The sequence below is a fragment of the Doryrhamphus excisus genome, chromosome 3, assembly GCF_030265055.1.
Source record: "Doryrhamphus excisus isolate RoL2022-K1 chromosome 3, RoL_Dexc_1.0, whole genome shotgun sequence".
In the NCBI taxonomy this organism is placed as follows: domain Eukaryota; kingdom Metazoa; phylum Chordata; class Actinopteri; order Syngnathiformes; family Syngnathidae; genus Doryrhamphus; species Doryrhamphus excisus.
Genome location: NC_080468.1, coordinates 23,023,774 through 23,043,607, shown reverse-complemented (window position 1 = coordinate 23,043,607; position 19,834 = coordinate 23,023,774). Strand labels below are relative to the sequence as shown.

Genomic DNA, 19,834 nt, shown 5'->3' with positions numbered 1-19,834 from the left:
GGCAATAGTTTAAATAATGCACATCATAAACAGACAAAGCAAGCAGACAGACAGACACCTTTGACTATGATTACCATGCTGAATTGAAGCCCACATTTGCATACATTAAGTGCAGAGGTTGGCATAAATTAGCTGCAGATCTCAACCAGGCAAGGAGGTTCCATTAAAGGGTTTTGCCATGGCTGTGTATTGTCGCCTCACATTATATTTAATATTTACACGCTCATATAAGGACCCCACAGTCTTATATGCATTGTTGCATCCAGTCTGTTGGTGTGCATTTAAGACTCATGTTACTATTTTACTTGAAAATGTATGTTTTGGTTTTAATCCAGGTCACAGTGCATGTGTGTGTGGTTTAGTCTAGGGTTAGGGCACGGGGTCACAAAAGGATTTATACCCCACAGAAGCAGACAGTCACGTTGCGACAAATTTAGTTCAACTCTCGTTTGCTCACATATAAATAGTACGTCCACTCCTGACCAGGAGCCTTCCCCTACCCTGGGTTGACCTCTTGTCTCTGGATCCCATGACTGCACTTTCCACCTCTTTTTTTTGGGTGAAATCCCCATTCCAATCCCCATTCATGGTGGCTCATCGGTCACGCAGCGAGTACCATAATTGGAACAAAACCTTTACCTCTGATGTTCCAACAATAGACCCTCCTGTGTAAGTGAGTGATGTAGGTCTCAACATTAATCCCAGGTAGCCCTCAAAATTGGATTAAGGCTCAAGTTAAAGCACTGAATTGGCCGCACGCCAACAAAATCATCCTTGAATGCATACATTGTTATGCAAAATGTGCGTATTATGACATTATGCCATTACAGCTCATGCTTCTTTCTGCAGGATGCTTCGACCCGGTCTCCATTCTGCTACCAGGCACCAAGTCTCCCAAGAAGTATGAAGGCTTAGACAGTGGCCCCAAAGGAATCCTGCCTTGCAGCACAAAAGGTACATATTTTGTGGCCTGTGAAAGAGTAATCCAAGGGTTGAATACCAGCCAATACAAGGGAGTAGCCAAAATATATGCACACATCATGTCAAATTACACCGTTTCATGTATGGCTATAAGTTTACACAATTATTTTTAGAACACTGACAAACAATGAAATCCAACCATGACAAAGATTTCTTTGACTACACATCCATTCTGTTGTATTGCGGTTGTCATAAATATCACCATTGCCGACTTGTTATGGTATGAAGAAAGTTAAAATCGCTCTAACCTGATTGCTAATGTGTCACATCCTGGTGGATTGATTCCACAGCAGATGGTGTTATCAATTATTGAGCCCGAGAGGACGACACTGGCCTCAATCAGATTAAGTAGATTATGCCCACATCAACCCCCTTTAACTGCCACCCTCAGTTTCTCTCTGTCTTAAGCACTGTATGTATGTAAGTATCTGTTTGTATGTATCTGTCTGTCAATGCCTCTCACTTCCCTTGTTCACATCCCTCTGGGTGCATGCATGTGCACTTGCTTAATGTATGCATATATCTTTAAATGTGACCTAAATACGCTACACACTGAGCCCTCCACGTGAAATCCCACTCTGTACTCCGGTGCCAGCCTTCCACTCATCTCAATGCAAATGTCCTCTTAATCCAATAAAGCCACCCTCGCAGTGTGGAAGAGGCCGAGAGGGGTCGGCCAGAGCCCTCTGCCCTGCTGAGATCTAATTGTCGAAACAAGTGCAGCGTTGCAAAAGCGGAGTTAGTCGTCTCGCTGTGACATCAATAGTGCGAGGGGAGCGTCTTTGGTGAGCTGCAGCCCATAAATCTTAGAACGGGATTCTGAAGGCTGGTGGGGGGTGAAAGAAGACAGGAAGCAAATTTATAATCTGCCTACATCATGTTGAACAAGAACTTGGTGGATGACATGATGTAAGAGATAGCGTACATGGGGGTGACCCACATGATCTGACCACTTTAAGACATATAAATATCTTTATTGTCAGTTAAGCTGAAACACTGAAATCACTCTTAAGGACACAATTACAGGCATGCCTGTTTTCGACCTGCAGGTCACCTTTTATTGTCTGTGAAATATAATTCCTTAGTAATAAGATATATTAGACTAATAACTACTTATTTGTCAGCTACAACACAAACCTGAAATAATGGGTCAATGTTTTCTTCAAAGACAGCGCAACTTCTTTATCTCGATGCCCCTCGGACTGGCTGATTTTGACATAGGCGGTTATCGACATCGCTGAAATTGAAACCGAAATCAGGATTTCCTTGACCGATACCAATACCAATCACATACATGCAGTGTAAATGTTTAAATGTACTACTGGCAATATCAGGGGTCACCAAGGTTTTTTTCTTGTGAGAGCTACTTTTTACAAAACTGAAAAAATGGCCAAGAGCTACTCATTTTTGTAACGTTCAAGCCAAACAAAGCCAATATGCTTGTTTTACCAGAACATGAACAAAATACTGGTATTCACAACTCAGCTTTTGTATGCATTTATTTCTAGTCTTCTCACATTATTAAACCAAAACCCAAATGAAAAGCAGCTGCCTTCTGAAGCACAGATGCAGCCGACTCTCTCTTTTGTGTATCAGTGTGCACAACGTCTGTGGCGAGGTCACATGTCACACTCGTCACACATCATCCGGATTCCGACACAGCCCTGCACACAACAAAAGTTCCTCCTTCACTAAAAATGCTATATATGTATATAGAAAAGTGCTATATGCTTTACTATTGAACTACTATGAACTATTCCGCAATTCCATTTGAGTCATCTGATTTGGGAGTCGAATCGGATGAAAATGTCATGTGATCATCGGCGTACAGTTTTACCTACATGGCGGTGCCAAAATGCTGGTGCTGAGCATTCATTTCTACATACAGTAAACCTCGGATATATCGGACTCGGATATATCGGAAATTCGCTCACAACAGACAGATAAAAAACAACCAATTTTTCTGTAATGCATTTCCAATAAAAATTCATTGCATATATCTGATTTTTTATAACGGATTTTGCCTATTTCGGACAAAATCTCCAGTCCCGTTCCAATGCATTTCCATTAAATTTCCCTCGCATATATCGGATGGCCGCATCGTGGCGCTCCGATTCGCCGAATCGTGACAGGCCGCTATACGACGTCATTTGCAGCGTTTGCAGTGTTGCCTGCGCGTCCAGGTACATTGGAAACATAGTCAAGGAAGTGCCTTTTTATAACGGCTAAAATCCGGACATTTTCCGGTATACGCATATAACGGATTTCGCTTATATCGGACAAAACCAGTGGGAACAATTGAATCCGATATATCCGAGGTTTACTGTAGAATGTTTTTGCTTTTGTCATACATACTGTAGCCTTATTTTGATACAAAATTTGCCTAATTTGTCTACGGATGAAAAATAATGTGTGTCTAAAACCGACTTAATGAGTCACTTTTTCACAGAAATGACCCCTTTGGGTCTCAAATTATATGCCGACTTATGCAGGCATGTTTTAGAAATAATAACAACACATGGACCGCTACTTCATGAGGTCGACGTAGATGGTTTGGCAACAGAGGCAGGACTAACCTAAGTTGGTTCCAGCATGTGTCAAGCTACGCCGGTTTTGTTTGAGCTCATTTATGCTGGTACACGAAAGAGCCTTCCACAAAGTTGGACACACACGATAGCGCAAAAGTTTCAGTCTTCTCAGATACAACAAGGGAAATTTCACGTTTTAATTATCCCTGCCGGTTGTGTTGTGGGTCAGAGCAGATGTGGAACATTCCAAAAAAAAAAAAGACTTTGCATTGAGACTGTGTAAAATCACATTGGTATAATTACAGTACACAGTCACCAGAGATTAGAATTACATGCCGGGAGCAGATTAGTTCATTCAGTGTTTGATTACAAAGATTATTGCACACTATAGATCACTGATTAGGTAATTTAGTGCACATATGTGCAGCTTCCTGCAGTCATAATAGGCTTCAGGCTGTCATTGTGTTGTGCAGGAGAAGTGTAATTGGAAATGTTCTCTATGTATGTAGGCTACAGTGTCTTGTTGAACAAGCACCTCATTAAGTGATGCTACATACAGCGTTGAAGGCTCTTTCCATTTTTGGGTGAGGATATAATTATCATATTTGCCCTATTTTCTATACAGCCTCATTAATGTTGAACAGTTTTTTCAAGCAAAGTCCTCACATAGTGTCATTAAACAAACTTGAAAAAATGACTTGGTTTTGGCATGACATATCCTATTCACCTCGGTTACATTGTGATGACAGTTGAGCTCCTGTCAGAAGATTTGGTAGGTACGTACATTTCTTTTTAGACGGCACAAACAGGTAGATTCTCAGTGGTAAATTCATCCTGACACAGCAGTGTTCCACCTCGGGCAAAAGTGGCTGAATGCCGATTCACAGCGGAGGACTGGGGGGTTGGAACACGCACATAAATCACCAATAAATGTCAGAGCACGTTTAATCAGTGCAGCCAGTCACTCAACCCTGCTTCTCTTGAAATGTTGTGACTTTCTGCTTGGATATCTAGTAGACTTGACCAGTGGCATTAAAAATCATCATTATGTACATTATGGGCCTGATCTACTAAAGGTTTCCATGCATAAAAACACACGCTAACTTGATTGCGAGCAAAAACCTGATTTACCAACAGGGTGTACCGAGGATTGCAGATTGCAAATGTGCAATGTTGCGTTTTTTGCCTTCAAGAAAATGCAGAATATATGCAGATGTTTATAAATCAAACAGTATTTGGGGCGGAAACTTAAATGAAATCGTTTATTTGTCAAACCCTGAAACTGTTCGCAGTTGGTAGTTTTGCACCTATTTCTCGCAAGGCTTAGATGACTGTGGTTACGCTGCAATTCAAAAACGATTAATGAACGATTCGATACAGTGTACAAATTATATGATTCTATGCGATTCGGTTTGGTAAGAGTCTTCGGTTACATTGTTGATGTAGACGTTACTCTTGCATTATAAAATATAGAAGCCAATTTTATAAAAGTGGCTTTCTTACAGTGTTTTTAAATGTGTAAAAGAGAACATCATAACCCCAAGCATGCTGTAAGGCTGCCACCGGAAAACTTTCTGGCACAGCGCTAAAAAAAACAAACACTTAAAGTGTTAATAACTACATCAAATTAAATGGATATAGTATGTATATGATGAATATGGGGCTGCACAGTGGTCAAGTGGTTAGCATGTTGGCCACAAAGTCAGGAGATCGGGAAGACCTGGGTTCTAATGACCACATGGACATCACTGTGTGGAGTTTGCATGTTCTCCCCGTGCATGTGTGGGTTTTCTCCGGGTATTCCGGTTTCCTCCCACATTCCAAAAACATGCTAGGTTAATTGGCGACTCCAAATTGTCCATAGGTATGAATGTGAGTGTGAATGGTTGTTTGTATATATGTGCCCTGTGATTGGCTGGTGACCAGCCCGGGGTGTATCTCGCCCAAAGACAGCTGGGATAGGCTCCAGCATAACTGCGACTCAAGTGAGGATAAGCGGCACCGAAAATGGATGGATGATGAATATGATAGTAAATGCATATCAGTTTTCAACAAAAAATAATATAAAGTCAGAAATCTCACATGTCTCACAAATTTGCATGTTTATATTGTTTGTTGCAAGTGGAGCTCTGTCCCACCTTGTTCAACAGTCTTTGAACACACCATGAGACAGTATTTTCCTAGTTTTTATCTTTCACCTCATACTTGATCGCAAATGCTGATGTGGGAATGCATAAACCTATGATGATGTTTTTGAGTGCGAACGTGCGTATTTGTTTGGTGCAAGTTAATAGACGCTAGCACATATCAAAGAGCAACCTATGATCTTCTCTCTGAAAAACAAACTCCAGACTCATACCGGTGGGTGGATGGTGGGTCTGTACTGATTTAGTGCTTTTAATATGATGTTGTTCCTGCCTTAGTTTTTACGCAATGCATAATAAATAAGATAAATTAGATCACTATAATGTAGGTACTGCTACTATTCACATCCATTTTTGTCTTCAAGCTACAGAGCATGTGTGACAGTCCTTTTGCTGGCAGCCCAGGCTCTTGCGTTATTTAAGAGATGCACTGCCAACCGGTTGCTCGTCTTGCGATACCCAGTGCATGTCTCTACAAATTGATTACTCTAAGGATTTATGAATGCAATGTCTGTGCTGGAGTTCACCAGTGTGTTTATTTGCTTCCTTCACCGAGACCTCCAACTCTGCTCCCCCAAACGCTCCATGGTGATAGCCGGCAGCAGACGCAAAATCCACAATTAAATACGGCGGCCCACACCATTTTTGTGCCTGTTAAACCTGTAATACATGAACTAATGGTCCATGCAGTTTTTCAGTTTACTCAAGCTATTTACTTGAGGAAAAGGCCCTATGTGTTCTGTTGAAAGAACCATATACTTAGCCTAGATAATATGTTACGTGTTTTAATGTTTAATATTTCATAGGCTATAGATGGTTTTCAGCTTGGTGGGTTTATTTTACTTGATGTATTCCGGGCTTCCATCCCAAGCCAAGACTCCCTCTAGACAGGCGCAAAGTAGGCTTGGTGGAGTGGGGAAATATGCTAATGACCGTGGAGAGAAAGGTGCGAAGTGCAGGTCTCTCTCATATCCACATACACCACACACTACTGCTGCCAGTCTTTCCACACAAACTCCTCCAGGGCTCTCTGCGGTTTAATTGGTGTAATTATATTTGCATAAGGCCGGACTCTTTCGGGGCACGCCACACACACACGCGCGGCCGTGACGAAATTTTAATAGGCAGCAAATTGAATATTCTAATATTCAATGGTTCTCCTGCTGAGTGCCCTGAAGGCATGCTCTAATCATACTCAGTATGTTTATTTAGTCAATTGCCACCAGGTCATGTGTTCATCTTAAGAACAAAGAGTAATGACTGTATAGATTTGATGAGGATATTTGTCCGCTCCTGGGGGGGAGGGGTTACGATGTTAAAAATGAGATGATATTAAATTCCATGAAATTTGACTTCTCTGTACATAATTTCCATATGTTTTATGGGTTGGAATTTAACTGCTGTTAGTTGTACAGAGGACCTTCATTGATACAACGCATTAAAGTAATGTGACCTAAAATTGCGATTCTCTGGGACGATATTTTTTCCACGCACACACCAGTTAAGGACCATGTGCTTATGTTTAAATAAAACACACTGAACCCCGGAGGCCAGTATTTTTTAAATAGGAATTAACAGTAAGACTGAAAATAATCAAGTTAAAAAAAAATACCATTGTATCCTCCCACGAACTGACACGAACAGTGGTACAACCAGTGCAGCGCAACCAACTTGCTCTGGTCGGAAGCTTGCTGGGGGAATGAGGAAAGCGATGAGTGAGTGTGGATCGCCATGCCAACGACCGCGCAGTGTGAGTCTTTTCTTTGCTTACAATAGTTGCATTGGTTTCTTATACAGCTTTTAAAAGAAAATGTAAACATTTTTTTTTATAAATTACATGTTAGTGTGAATCTTTTTTTTTGTGCAGCCGTAGTCTGGTCAGTGATTCAAGTATGATATATATATATATATATATATATATATATGCATTTTCAAGACGTTTCCATTCTTACATACATACCTGAAATCCTCCACTGTTTAAAAAAAACCCATATAGAGTCAACCTTTCACATATTCATGAAAGGCCTATGAACTCACCTCATCTATACCATCCATCCGTCCACCCACCCACCCACCCTCTTCTCTTTTCCCGCACACAGCCAAGCCCCTTGCCTTAAAAATGAAATCTGAATTCTCTCTCTGTCTTTCTCTTTTTATTGATGAGGGTCTCTGGGTCTTTTGTTCATCCACCCGCTCATGTGGCCTGCTTCCGTTGCTGTGGCAACCGGCTGTGTGTGTGTGTGTGTGTGTGTGTATATATATACACACACACACACATACTGTTGCTCTGGAAGGGAGATGGAAAATGGGAATGGGATGTACTTGAGAGGGATGAGCTGCCCCGGCAAAGTCAGAAAGAAGAAGACAGAGAGTGAATAAAGGACATAAGAGTGGCCTATAGAAGGCTGAAAATGTGTGCATTTTGTTTAGCTCTGCAAATCAATTTTGTCAAGAAAAGCCGGCACAACGAAACCCACAAAGAGCCTCAATTAAGAGTACTGCCCCCTCAAAGGTTGACTTTAAAAGTTGAATCCAAGAAACAAATATTGTCAAAACAAGGATCGAGACAATAAATATCCACGTCTGAACAGCATCTTCCTCCCGCCAGTCGTCTGTGTTTGCCGTGTTTGAGGCCCTGTAGGAATCCAAACCCCACAGACAAGCGTCCATCTGCCATCTTGGCTCTGCTCCAGTGAAGCTTTGCCGAGCCAGAATGGTGCCTGTCTGCTTACGCACAGGGCAATGACTCACTTTTTCACATTTTTAAAGTCTAAAAGCAGACTATTTAAATTATTACATCCTGCAGGCTCAACTTTTAAGTCAATTAGGTTGTGTTTTACATGTTATTTTAGACAAAAGCCTTCGCTGTTGCTTCCTACATTCTGTATTACATTTCCTAATAATAATATGATTATAATAATCCTTGTCTGGAGTCCCTACTGGTGATAAAATCTGCATTTATGTTGGTCCTATTTCTCTTTTTATCAGGTCAAAAGGATTAAAGGGGTCCCGTGTACTGTGTCTATATAATTACAGATTACATGTGATTGATTACACCAGCACTCAGATGTATATGCTGCTTTAATCCTTCAATCATTCTTTCGCCTTGTCGTGAAACTCAAATGATGTCGGCTATAAACGACTTGATTTGCTGGTAAGGTCAGGTGCGGGCAATGCTTCTCAATTTATTTTCTGTCATGGCCCCACTGGGGGACAGAAATGTTTTGGCACCCCCCGTGAATTGAAATAGTAACCTATTCATCCTGACTGTGTCCACCGTGCGGCCTCCAAATGGTGATTAGTCGTGATTAATTAATTAGACAAATATTATTAATTTCATAAATTTGACAGCTCTATTAATTATACATATGCATGTTGTCTCAGTCCAGTTGCAATCGATTCAGTGCCCTTTTGAATACAATGACCTGGATGAATGAGAGTATTCACAGGTAAACATATGCATGTATGCTACAGTATGCTAAGTGAAGTCAATGCGAGGTCAAATGCTGTGTAATGAAGATGCATGTGTATGTGTGCATAGGGCATGCATGTTCAAGTAAACATATGTATGTGATATATAGTGCAATGCTGCAGATTATGATAATGTATTCATATGTATGCATGTCTCAGATGGTGTGAGGTGGGGCGGGATTGTCACAATGCTGGTAATAATAGTGTGTGTCAGAGTGAGGGGTTCGTTCATCTGTGGGATTAGTGGATTTAGAGTAAGATTAAGCTCAACACCAAGCAGAGCCCCTCCTGTGACATACAGTACAGATTCTTTCAATTCATCTAATGGCATGACTGAAGAAGATATAATGAATCTAACTCAATTTTAGTGATTTTTTTAGTTATGAGCCTTTTCAAATGTGTTCTTCGTGCAACTTTCCAGTTCTGACCTTTTAAATTTGCTGTCGGATTTTTATACTGTATATTGCTTTTCCCGGCTAAGACACAAACCCAACATGAGTTTGCCTGCAGCTTTGTGTTCATGGTGAATCAATGAGTTCTGACATTTCAGTGGGGGAAGGAGAATGCACTAATGTGGTTTTTGCAGACATGGAAGGAAAACAAAATCTTCCACCAGCTCCTCAGGTGATGTCATATTCCTCCTGTGAGAAAGAAGTGGTCACAGAGGGGCATGCAGAATTCATTTCCAATTATCCTTTTTTATTTGTATAAATGCCTCCTCTACAACCTTGAAAGTCTGATTATGAAAAGTAATGGTGCAGAAAATAAATCACACAGACAAAATTGATACTTACACTGATCTATTCATTCGAGTAGGGCGCAATAACAAAGAAACTGTGTCAGTACCACTGGATCAATACAGTATATGCTGCTAAAATGGTCAAAAATCACAATAAAATAATTGTCCCTCTATGTACGTATGTTGCTGGTGGCAAATTGTTTTGCTCTCAGAGCTGATGGACAACTGGGTGCTCCACATCAGTCAATATCGGGACAACACTGTCAATATAAACACAAGTGCATATTGACACACTTGAGGCCATGTTTAGTGCCCTCAGAAAATTAATGCCGTTTTGCAAAATGCATACTAAATTGCAAAAATGATCTTCTGTACCGGTCATTCATCATCTACTTCCTTCGGGCGGCTTAGATGTTATTTACGGTGGTGTATTTTCATGCGCTATGTTACCTCCAATTGCAATGATCTTCAATGGCTGCAATGTTCAGAAGCCTTTCAAAGGCAGCTAGATTTGTCCCTGAAAAAAATCATTCATATTTGTAATACTTGTGCATTGGAATGACAAAATGGAAAGATTTTCACCAGTGATTTTTCCGCTACTTTATCAAATATGAGACTGTCAATTAGACATTGCTTTTGAATTGTGGTTCAAGAGAACTTTCAGCTCTTTCAGTAGATGTTCAAATGGATTTCAATGAAGGCTAGTTCTAGTTTGGCCCTTCGCCATTCTTGATTGCAATTGGCTGTGTGTTTTGGGTCAATGTCTTGTTGGAGGACACGTCACATGGGTCAAGACCAAGCTTTCTGGGCAACACAGTTTAAAGAAACACTCTGTCAGATGCATCAAAGCATCCTTAGAACATAGCCAACTCTGCTGCACGTTTCACATTACGTACTGTATGCCTTTCTTTTTTCTGTATGTTTCATATTTGAGTTCAGTTGAGTTCAGAGACTACTGTTTTTTTCTGTATTACTTTTATCAGCTTCAAGTTATTTTAGTGACCACTGTTTTTCTTTCTTTCACAGTAGCCTCAAAGGACATTGATAGTATCAATGTACAGCTGAACCCTATCTAATCTGTTTACTTAAGACTCTACACAACACGGATGGCAAAACAACCGGCCATGAGGTATTAAGTGTATTTGACACAAATACTGCAGTTGTGTCACGGCAAATGTCATCTGTCTAGCCTGAAAACAAGGTGACACCCAAAATAACAAGAGTGGCACCAAACGCCTTAAAAACGTCTCACAACAATTGGATTGCAGTGGTGTTAACAACCATGATGGAAAACAACTTAAAGCCTAATATCCTTTTTTTCTGAAATCCTCTTTCTCCGCTCACCCCAAAAAAACACTTGCCAAATAATCAGCTTACAGGATGTGAAAAGACTGCTAGGCTTCACTGCTGAAGACGGCTGCAATTGGGCCCTCCATTGCGACTTCACTGGGTACACCTGCAAATTCTATTTTGATCCAATACATAGTTTATTGTGGTTAATTAGTTCCGCACCATGACGAGTAATTTGACGAGAAGTAGGATTTCATATTTATAAATGGAAAGTTTTGCAGTTAGAGCATAGAGCTTAGACCTTCTTTTTAACATTATTGGAGCCCTCTACACATGAACAAACACCCCTATAGTTACAGACACTTGTATCACCTAATATAGTAGACATCCAACCATCCATTTTCTATGCCACTTATCCTCCTGGGTTTGGGGGTATGACTTCAGCTGACTTTGTGCGAGTGGCAGGTTACACCCTGGACTGGTTCACCAGCCAATCGCAGGGCACATATAGACAAAAAATTTAGATGATAATGAAATATACTGTGGGCGGCACGGTGAGGAAGTGGTTAGCATGCAGACCTCACAGCTAGGAGACCAGGGTTCAATTACACCCTCGGGCATCTCTGTGTGGAGTTTGCATGTTCTCCCTGTGCATGCGTGGGTTTTCTCCGGGTACTCCGGTTTCCTCCATGCTAGGTTAATTGGCGACTCCAAATTGTCCATAGGTATGAATGTGAGTGTGAATGGTTGTTTGTCTATATGTGCCCTGTGATTGGCTGGCGAGCAGTCCAGGGTGTACCCCGCCTCTCGCCCGAAGACGGCTGGGATAGGCTCCAGCACCCCCGCGATACTTGTGAGGAAAAGGCGGTAGAAAATGAATGAATGAATGAAATATACTGTCAAATGATACGATCAAAATAGAGCGCAGGGTACAGCTCCTGTATTGGATCCCATATAGTGTTTGTTTTTTTAGCTAATGAAGTGTCTATTCTTTGAAAGAATCAAATGTTGAGGTTAACTGATTGCGAATGGCAAATCCTCTAACACAAGTTTAATCCCCCCCCCAAGAGGAGCCCCTGCCCTGGCATTAGGATACACCCTGCATAACACACACACACAAAAACACAGCTGTATAGTCATGAGACACACCCCCTGCTGTGTGGGAACAAACCATCTTGACAGGGACAGAAGACATACACACTCATATGCACTCCGTTTTCTGTCACCTGTGCGCCTACAATCACACACACACCCTTTAAGCTCTGTGTGAGCGCAGAGGACAAGTGCTAACAATGATATCACTTCAGTCTCTGTAAATCTCCTGCTACCTCCCACCGGGCGAGGAGTGCTGGGAGTGAAGAGACTAAAAACGGGAGTGTCGGGAATGAAAGGGAAGCCTGTTGGCTCCCACTGTGTGATGAGTGTGTGTGAGGGAGAACAAGAGGGGGTGAAGTTTAAGACGGAGCGGACAAGGAATGTGTCCGCATGGTGCGCAGTCTTCGGTCGAGCCTGGAGATTGCAGAGGAGTTTAGTAAATGGAGATAGAAATGAGCTAATGTGATTTGTATCTTAATTATGTTCAGATAAAAGCCAGCTGGTGTTTTCATTCATTCATTTTCTACCGCTTTTTCCTCACGAGGGTCGCGGGGGGTGCTGGAGCCTATCCCAGCTGTCTTTGGGTGAGAGGCGGGGTACACCCTGAACTGCCAGCCAATCACAGGGCACATATAGACAAACAACCATTCACACTCACATTCGTACTTATGGACAATTTGAAGTCGCCAATTAGCCTAGCATGTTTTTGGAATGTGGGAGGAAACCGGAGTACCCGGAGAAAACCCACGCATGCACGGGGAGAACATGCAAACTCCACACAGAGATGGCCGAGGGTGGAATTGAACCCTGGTCTCCTAGCTGTGAGGTCTGCGCGCTAACCACTAGACCGCCGTGCCGCCCCAGCTGGTGTTTTGTATCATGTAAACATGTAAAAGCTCCCTTAATCAATGAATAATTAATGTATAATGCATGTAATGTTGTTCCCCTTTGCTTGGGCCCTATGGATGGATGCCAACATTATATTTTGGTACCCTTCCCCAAAATGAGAATATTCTGAGCAGTGTGAGTGTCGCTGATTCTCAGATTGAGGTATGACAATGTTGCAATATTCAAGCCCTTTTTTTCCCTGTAGAGAAACCCCAAATTGACATGGTCATGGGAATGCATTCAACTGACAATTCTTCATCAATACAAAGAGGTGGTTGAGAAGGGCTTTCTTAACAAAGCGAAACATTTACATTTTCCTTGGAAAAAAAACACTATGATGCAAGGTGTTTCCTTTATTCAGGCTTCCTCTTCACCTTTACTCCCCCCCCCCACCCACCCTTGCTCCAGTCTTTCATGTATGGATCAGAGAATCGTGCCACTTATCGCAGCAGCCTAGCGAGGCTTTGCTACAAAAGGTGCCGTGACATGCCTGATTTAACAGGGCGCACACAAAGACCCTTCTATGGCACCCCCTCCCTGACTTTTCTTTTTATCCCATCCATACACAGAATAACCCTGGTTGCATCCTGTCTTCAAATACACTTTTTTTTTTTCTCCGCTCAGAAATAGTGTTACTCTCCTGGACTCTTGTACACATCTATCCAGCCTTGGCCCTTGTTCTCCCACAATGGGATTCCTTCATTTCTTTCAAGTGGGCACACTGCCGATCCACTTAGATTGACTGGCTTGAATGGTGAAAAAAGTGAAGAGGTGGGGAGGAGATGGGAATCCTGAAAAGAGTGCAGAGGACACAGGAACAAGAAGAAGAATCCTGCAGTTGACTTTCAAGAAGACGTACCGTTTTAATAAACACAATAATTTATGGATGGATAGTATGTTGTGTATCTGTTTTTATATAGAAACCTGCTCCTGTAGTTTGTACTGCCACAGAACGGTCCAAATGAGATTATTGATGAGTGTGGCTAGATCAAAGACAGGACAGGAAAACAAATAATATTTTAACCAGAGGTGATTCAATTAAGACACAAGTGCAGAAGTAGACCTGTTGCCAGGGTGACAAGAGGCAGCAACGACCGGCCTTCCTCTATGCAGCCTTTCCTATGATGATGTCATGGACGGGCCCCTGGCCAACAGCACAAAGGCACCAGAGGGTGTCCTCGCCTGCATTCTCTGTCAGGTGCCACCCCACCAAGCCTCTCACTGTCTGTGCCTTTTTCTCTTTCTGACTTATTCAACTTTGGTCAGCAGGCGACGACAAAGGTTGGCGGTCAATTTCTCTTAGTTCTGATGAAGAGCGAAGCGGATTAGATTAACCAGAATAATATTTCCCAGCAGGATATGTCGTTAAAAATCCAGGAAGGGGCAAGCTTAGAGTTTGCAGTTTTGTTGTATAAGGTTTCATTTGGGCGTAGCAAGTTTGTGAGAGAAAAAGACGATTTTGTCGATGTCTTTCAGATGGCTGACATGGGGGCGGCACGATGGTCGAGTGGTTAGCACGCAGACTTCTGATTCTGACATAACCAAAACCAAACATTACTTGCACATTTGTGACTTTGGCCAGAGACAAAAGGAGACTTGTTGATAAGAAAAACGCCTATTAGAGTATTTTGTATGGTACTGAACTGTGATTCAGGGGTTGAGCTATAAGGGGGCAGTATCGTTCACCTGCTAGTTAAGAGACAGCTCAAGAGAGAAGAAGAAACAGTGATGCTTCGTATTGCCAAAAAAAGGACGATTTGTCATCCCGAGGGTGGAATTGAACTCGAGTCTCCTAGCTGTGTGGCCTGCGCCCTAACCACTTTTTCCCGCCGTGCAGCCTGCCGACATTATAATATTTTATATTAGTTTTAGGGCTGTTGAATGATTAAAAATTGTAATCAAATTAATTACATTTTATAAATTAATTTCTCATTATGAGTCACCATTTGCTGTCGTATTAACAGAAAGATAAACGACTTACATTAAATATATTTGTATGTATTAACAGTTCTAAATGAACTGAAAATTAAAATCAAATTAAAAGATACCACGCGTCTGAAAATGTGTTGACCCTTTTGGCTCTCAAATTTTATGTTGACAACTGCAGTCACACTTTTTTAGTAAGTAATAAGAAGAACATGGTGGACCAAGACATTATGAGTTTGTCAACATAAGCGAGACTGACTTAAGCGGGTTACACTGTAGTATACAGGGACTAACAGTTACCGTAAGTAAAAAATGGAAGAAAACATTAAGTTCAGGCCTTGTTTGTAGCAACAACATGACAACATTTTCGTATGTAAACTTTATTGAGGTCACAGATTGAGAGACTGAGTAAAAAGCCCACACAAATTTGAAAGTATGTCTAAACATGGACGGAATCAACACAAGCTAGAAGACGAGTGCAGCACAAATGAGCAAAATCATTTCTTATCTCTCCATACTCGCTCTGTACATCATGCTCATTAAAATTGTCTCTTTTGCATCGGCACAAGACACACTTAGGCCTTCAGCTTTATCTATTTTGAGATAACTAAGAACCTAGCCTAGTTTTTTTTTTCGTGTGGATTGAACACTTTTTTTTTTTTTTTTTTTAGCCGAAAGCAATTAGACAAAAGCCATAAGCCCTGTCAGCAGCTCGGTGCAGCGAGAAACAAATCGCCGGGCCAATTTTTCTATAGTCCTTTCTCCATTCTTTGCATCACAGCGTTTATGCATTTTCTGTAATTGGTAAATCCTTTCTGAATGTAAACACATAATCCTCATTGACGTATTGGACCACCACTGATACTTCCTGGATGACAGTTCAGAGAATTGATGGGCTCATGTCGACTACAGACTACTAACTCTTTAATGTCCGTCTTCTGATGGTGTCGTGATGGTAACGAAGCACAAACATCTTCATCACTATCAAGTGGTTTTGGTGCAATATCACCAGTCTTGTGATGTTTTGACGCAGGTTTAATTTTTAATCTGAATGACATCTTGTAGGTCAGCACCAGGCCCTTTGCCCTGAAGATGTTGATTGTTGATGAGTCATCCGCCATTACCAGCATCATCTCTTGTTCTCATGGTGCATTATGAACAATGACTTATTGATGAGACTGCAGTCACCAGATCATCAGGAGCTTCTGCTTTGGTGGTCGGTCCATTGCTCTTTACTGTTTTATCTCTCATGACCCCCGAAGCATGTATATTTTTACACTAACGACTGGATTTAACTTTAAAAACAACATTTTGTCAGTTAAATTGACATTCTTCATTTTACCAAGATGTTCAGACGTCATCCTTATTTGAGGTTTACAGAGCCCCGACCTCAACCCCAAGCAAGCCATAATGTTATAATGCTATGTTACAATGTTATAATTTTGTAATCAGATACTCATGTGCTCCTTGTAGATGCACTTCCTGCCACACAGAACACAACACCCATTACTCCATTAAGCCGCGCCCATTTTTAAAACCCTTCCATCAGCTCATGCATCTTACTAATATTCCACTATGATTATGTATCCTCACCCCCAAGTGAGCACCACACAAGCATACCAAAATGTTATTACAAGCCCCTAAAGTATTCATACTTATCAACGTTAAGAGCAAAGTACTTCCCATAATAACTTTCCTAATCATAACGCCACAAACCAAAATAGGATAAAGAAGCACAAGGCTTTATCTGTATTTTTGAGTTAAAGCTGATTTAAAATGCCGTCCATTTTTTTTTTTTTAGACTGTTATGATTCCCTTGTTTCTCCAAGCAGGAAACCTTATCTTCTTACATAGTAGTACAGTGGAAGCATGCTTGCAGTTATGCTGGAAACAATCTGGTTTCGTAGGGGATTTTCTTATTTCAAGCTCCCACACCAATCATATGGCATTAAACTAAAACTTTCCAAAACAATCACCGACAGTGACGTCAGTCCCACAATCCATCAACCTTTAAGTCAAAAATATAGTGAGGATCATGCTTGTGTGACAAAGCAACTGGTGTGTGAAATAAAAAGCTAAAAGTAAACGCCAAACTTTACCCCAAATCCCTGAAAGTAAATTTAAAAAAGTACTGTGGATTAGCCTGCTGTTACAAAGCTCCCATTGACCTAGAAGACGGTTTGTGCTCATCACAACTAAATTAGGATGCACACCACTGTATTATTGTGTGTAACCTGATAGAGTAGATGTGGGGGTTATGTTCTGAGACCCCCATTGAATACCAAAATACTCTTTGATGCTCCCATACAAATACCTATTTTTGACACTCTCAACCCTTTAATAAGCCTCTCAATTGTTAAACAAATGGTAAAATATAAAGATACTCAGTAGAGATGCTAGATATTTGCTTCATAGTAATATTTGTTGTGAAGGTCGGAAGTGTGCTGCTTTGTTTGGTCTCTCGACGGTTGTGTAATGGCAGTGAGACGACGCTCATGTCTTGAGTGTCTCTTGAGCTTCATGGCTGCTGTCCTTTTTGTTGTGTGGAACTTGCAAATCAACAAATATCTTATTATGACGCTCTTATACACATATATTACCCAAAGGTGACTTGGAAATAATACCCGACTGCGGGCATGCTAACTGAGCTAGCGCGCTTATTGCTGTTCTCGCTATAGAAATCATAATAATGCATGTTAATGATGCAATCATGAAGAAATATTTTTGTATATATATTTTTCTGAGGGCACTGCGGTCGAGTGGTTGCCTCACAGCTAGGAGACCAGAGTTCAATCCCACCCTCAGCTATCTCTGTGGAGTTTGCATGTTCTCCCTGTGCATGCGTGGGTTTTCTACGGATACTCCGGTTTCCTCCCACATTCCAAAAACATGCTAGGTTAATTGCCGACTCTAAATTGTCCATAGGTATGAATATGAGTGTGAATGGTTGTTTGTCTATATGTGCCCTGTGATTGGCTGGCGACCAGTCCAGGGTGTACCCCCGACCCTCAGTAGTGTATAAGTGGTAGAAAGTGAATGAATGAATATTTTTCTGAGTTATTTATTATTATTTTGTGTAGTTATTTATTGTGAACTACCGGTACTCAACATCAGCTGGTCAGCTACCGCTAGCAACAAGCTCTATTTTTGAACCGGTTATGGCAATATACGTCAGGTTTGTGTGGTAGCAGTTTGACACTGACAATGTAAACATACAAGCTTTTTGTGTTGTTTTTAGGTGACATGGATAACAAAAAGAAGCCGTCCGTTTCTCCCAACACTGGAAACTATGTGTACTGGTCCTCCTCGTTTCTACGGCAACCAGCCCGGGTCCTCATTGTAGAGGCACTGCCTCCCTGGTGGTCCAACACCTGCCCGGTACTCTGCGATGCCCTTGATAACTTCTTGTCTCTGGCCTGTAGTCTGGACGGACCCTGTAGGCTCCCACACTTAAGCTTGTACTCCATCAGCAGGCAGCAGGAATGTCTGCTCCCATTTGTGGTAATAAACATGAAAACAAGAACTTTGGTTATTATTTTCTGGTCTCATCTTTTTCTGTCTTTTTTTTAGCAAGTTCGCGGTAACCTGGCTAGGTTGCGTGCCTGCGTGGAAGAGTTGAGGTCGATACCGAGTGAAGGTTGCAGCAGAGGAACAGTCAGAGGAGGTGAGATGCTGCGACAGGCGGTGCTGGACAGCTTACAGCAGTTTAAACAGTACATGAAACATATCGGGGCCAGCAGCCAGGCCAACGGCAACACGTGCATAGAGGTGAGTGAGCACGGAAAAACAAACACGATTGTTACATAAGCATAGTTCTTAGTGAGAGCATTGTTGAAAAGCTCTTGCAGCATGTGGTTCATTTCCATTAGAGGGAAACTCTACAGTGCACTTTGTGCTTTGTTTTGATAAGAATGCGGTGTCATGTCTCTTCAACTTGAAATCCACATTTTAAAAGTGTAAAAAAAACATGTCTGCTAACTGTTCTTTTAAAAGCCTCTTTCAAGAGCCTGTCCACCTCAAGGCATCTTATGTACACTTCAGTGCAGGAAATGGTCTCATTTCATTCACGGCTGAGCCATCTGTCCATTGGGGATTTGTTAGACCGACATCAGAGAAGCTGCAGCAGTGCTGTTGCTCTGAGACGATTCAATCAGCCACAGCAGATTGTCCAATCGCACGCTTAACTTTTAGCACCAACTTGTTGTGCATACTTGAACTATCATGGTGGTCCATCAGCATGGTTCTATTTTTCGCTAAGTTGCTGCTAGCAAACATCACACAAACATGGTGATGTCCAGCACATTGTAGATTTTTTTTTTAAGCAAAAATTCAATCAAACTGTTGATTGGCGAAATCTTGTCACACAAGATTAAAACAAGATTAACGAGATTTCTCATCTGGAGTAAAGCTGTATCGCAAGAATGGCTGGCGACCAGTCCAGGGTGTACCCCGCCTCTCAACGGAAGACAGCTGGGATAGGCTCCAGCATACCCGCGACCCTAGTGAAGATAAGTGGTATAGAAAATGGATGGCTGGATAGAATGGTTGAACCGTAATGAGAGAGGGATGACTGTATAACCATGTTTTTGCCTATATCTAAAAATATCAAAGTTGCCCCAGTATGCAGGCATGAAGGTGGAAAAGTTCCTTGCTTTAATGCAGTGGTCCCCAAACTAAGGCCCGGGGGCCGGACACGGCCCACTTCCACATTTGTCCCCCCCCCCCCCCCCCCCGAACAATAAAGCATGGTCATTTTTCTGTCATAGAACTGG

The 19,834-nt window shown here is 41.7% G+C and overlaps 1 protein-coding gene across 2 annotated transcripts in view; it reads left to right on the top strand.

Moving 5' to 3' along the window:
- Positions 1 to 19,834, top strand: part of m1ap (meiosis 1 associated protein) — a 39,835-nt gene that overhangs the window by 2,771 nt on the left and 17,230 nt on the right. For both annotated transcript variants that reach the window (XM_058066391.1, XM_058066392.1), the window contains exons 2-4: positions 850 to 954; positions 18,301 to 18,563; positions 18,633 to 18,830. In XM_058066391.1, the coding sequence (XP_057922374.1) occupies positions 850 to 954; positions 18,301 to 18,563; positions 18,633 to 18,830 (566 nt within the window). The remainder of the gene's footprint in view (positions 1 to 849; positions 955 to 18,300; positions 18,564 to 18,632; positions 18,831 to 19,834) is intronic.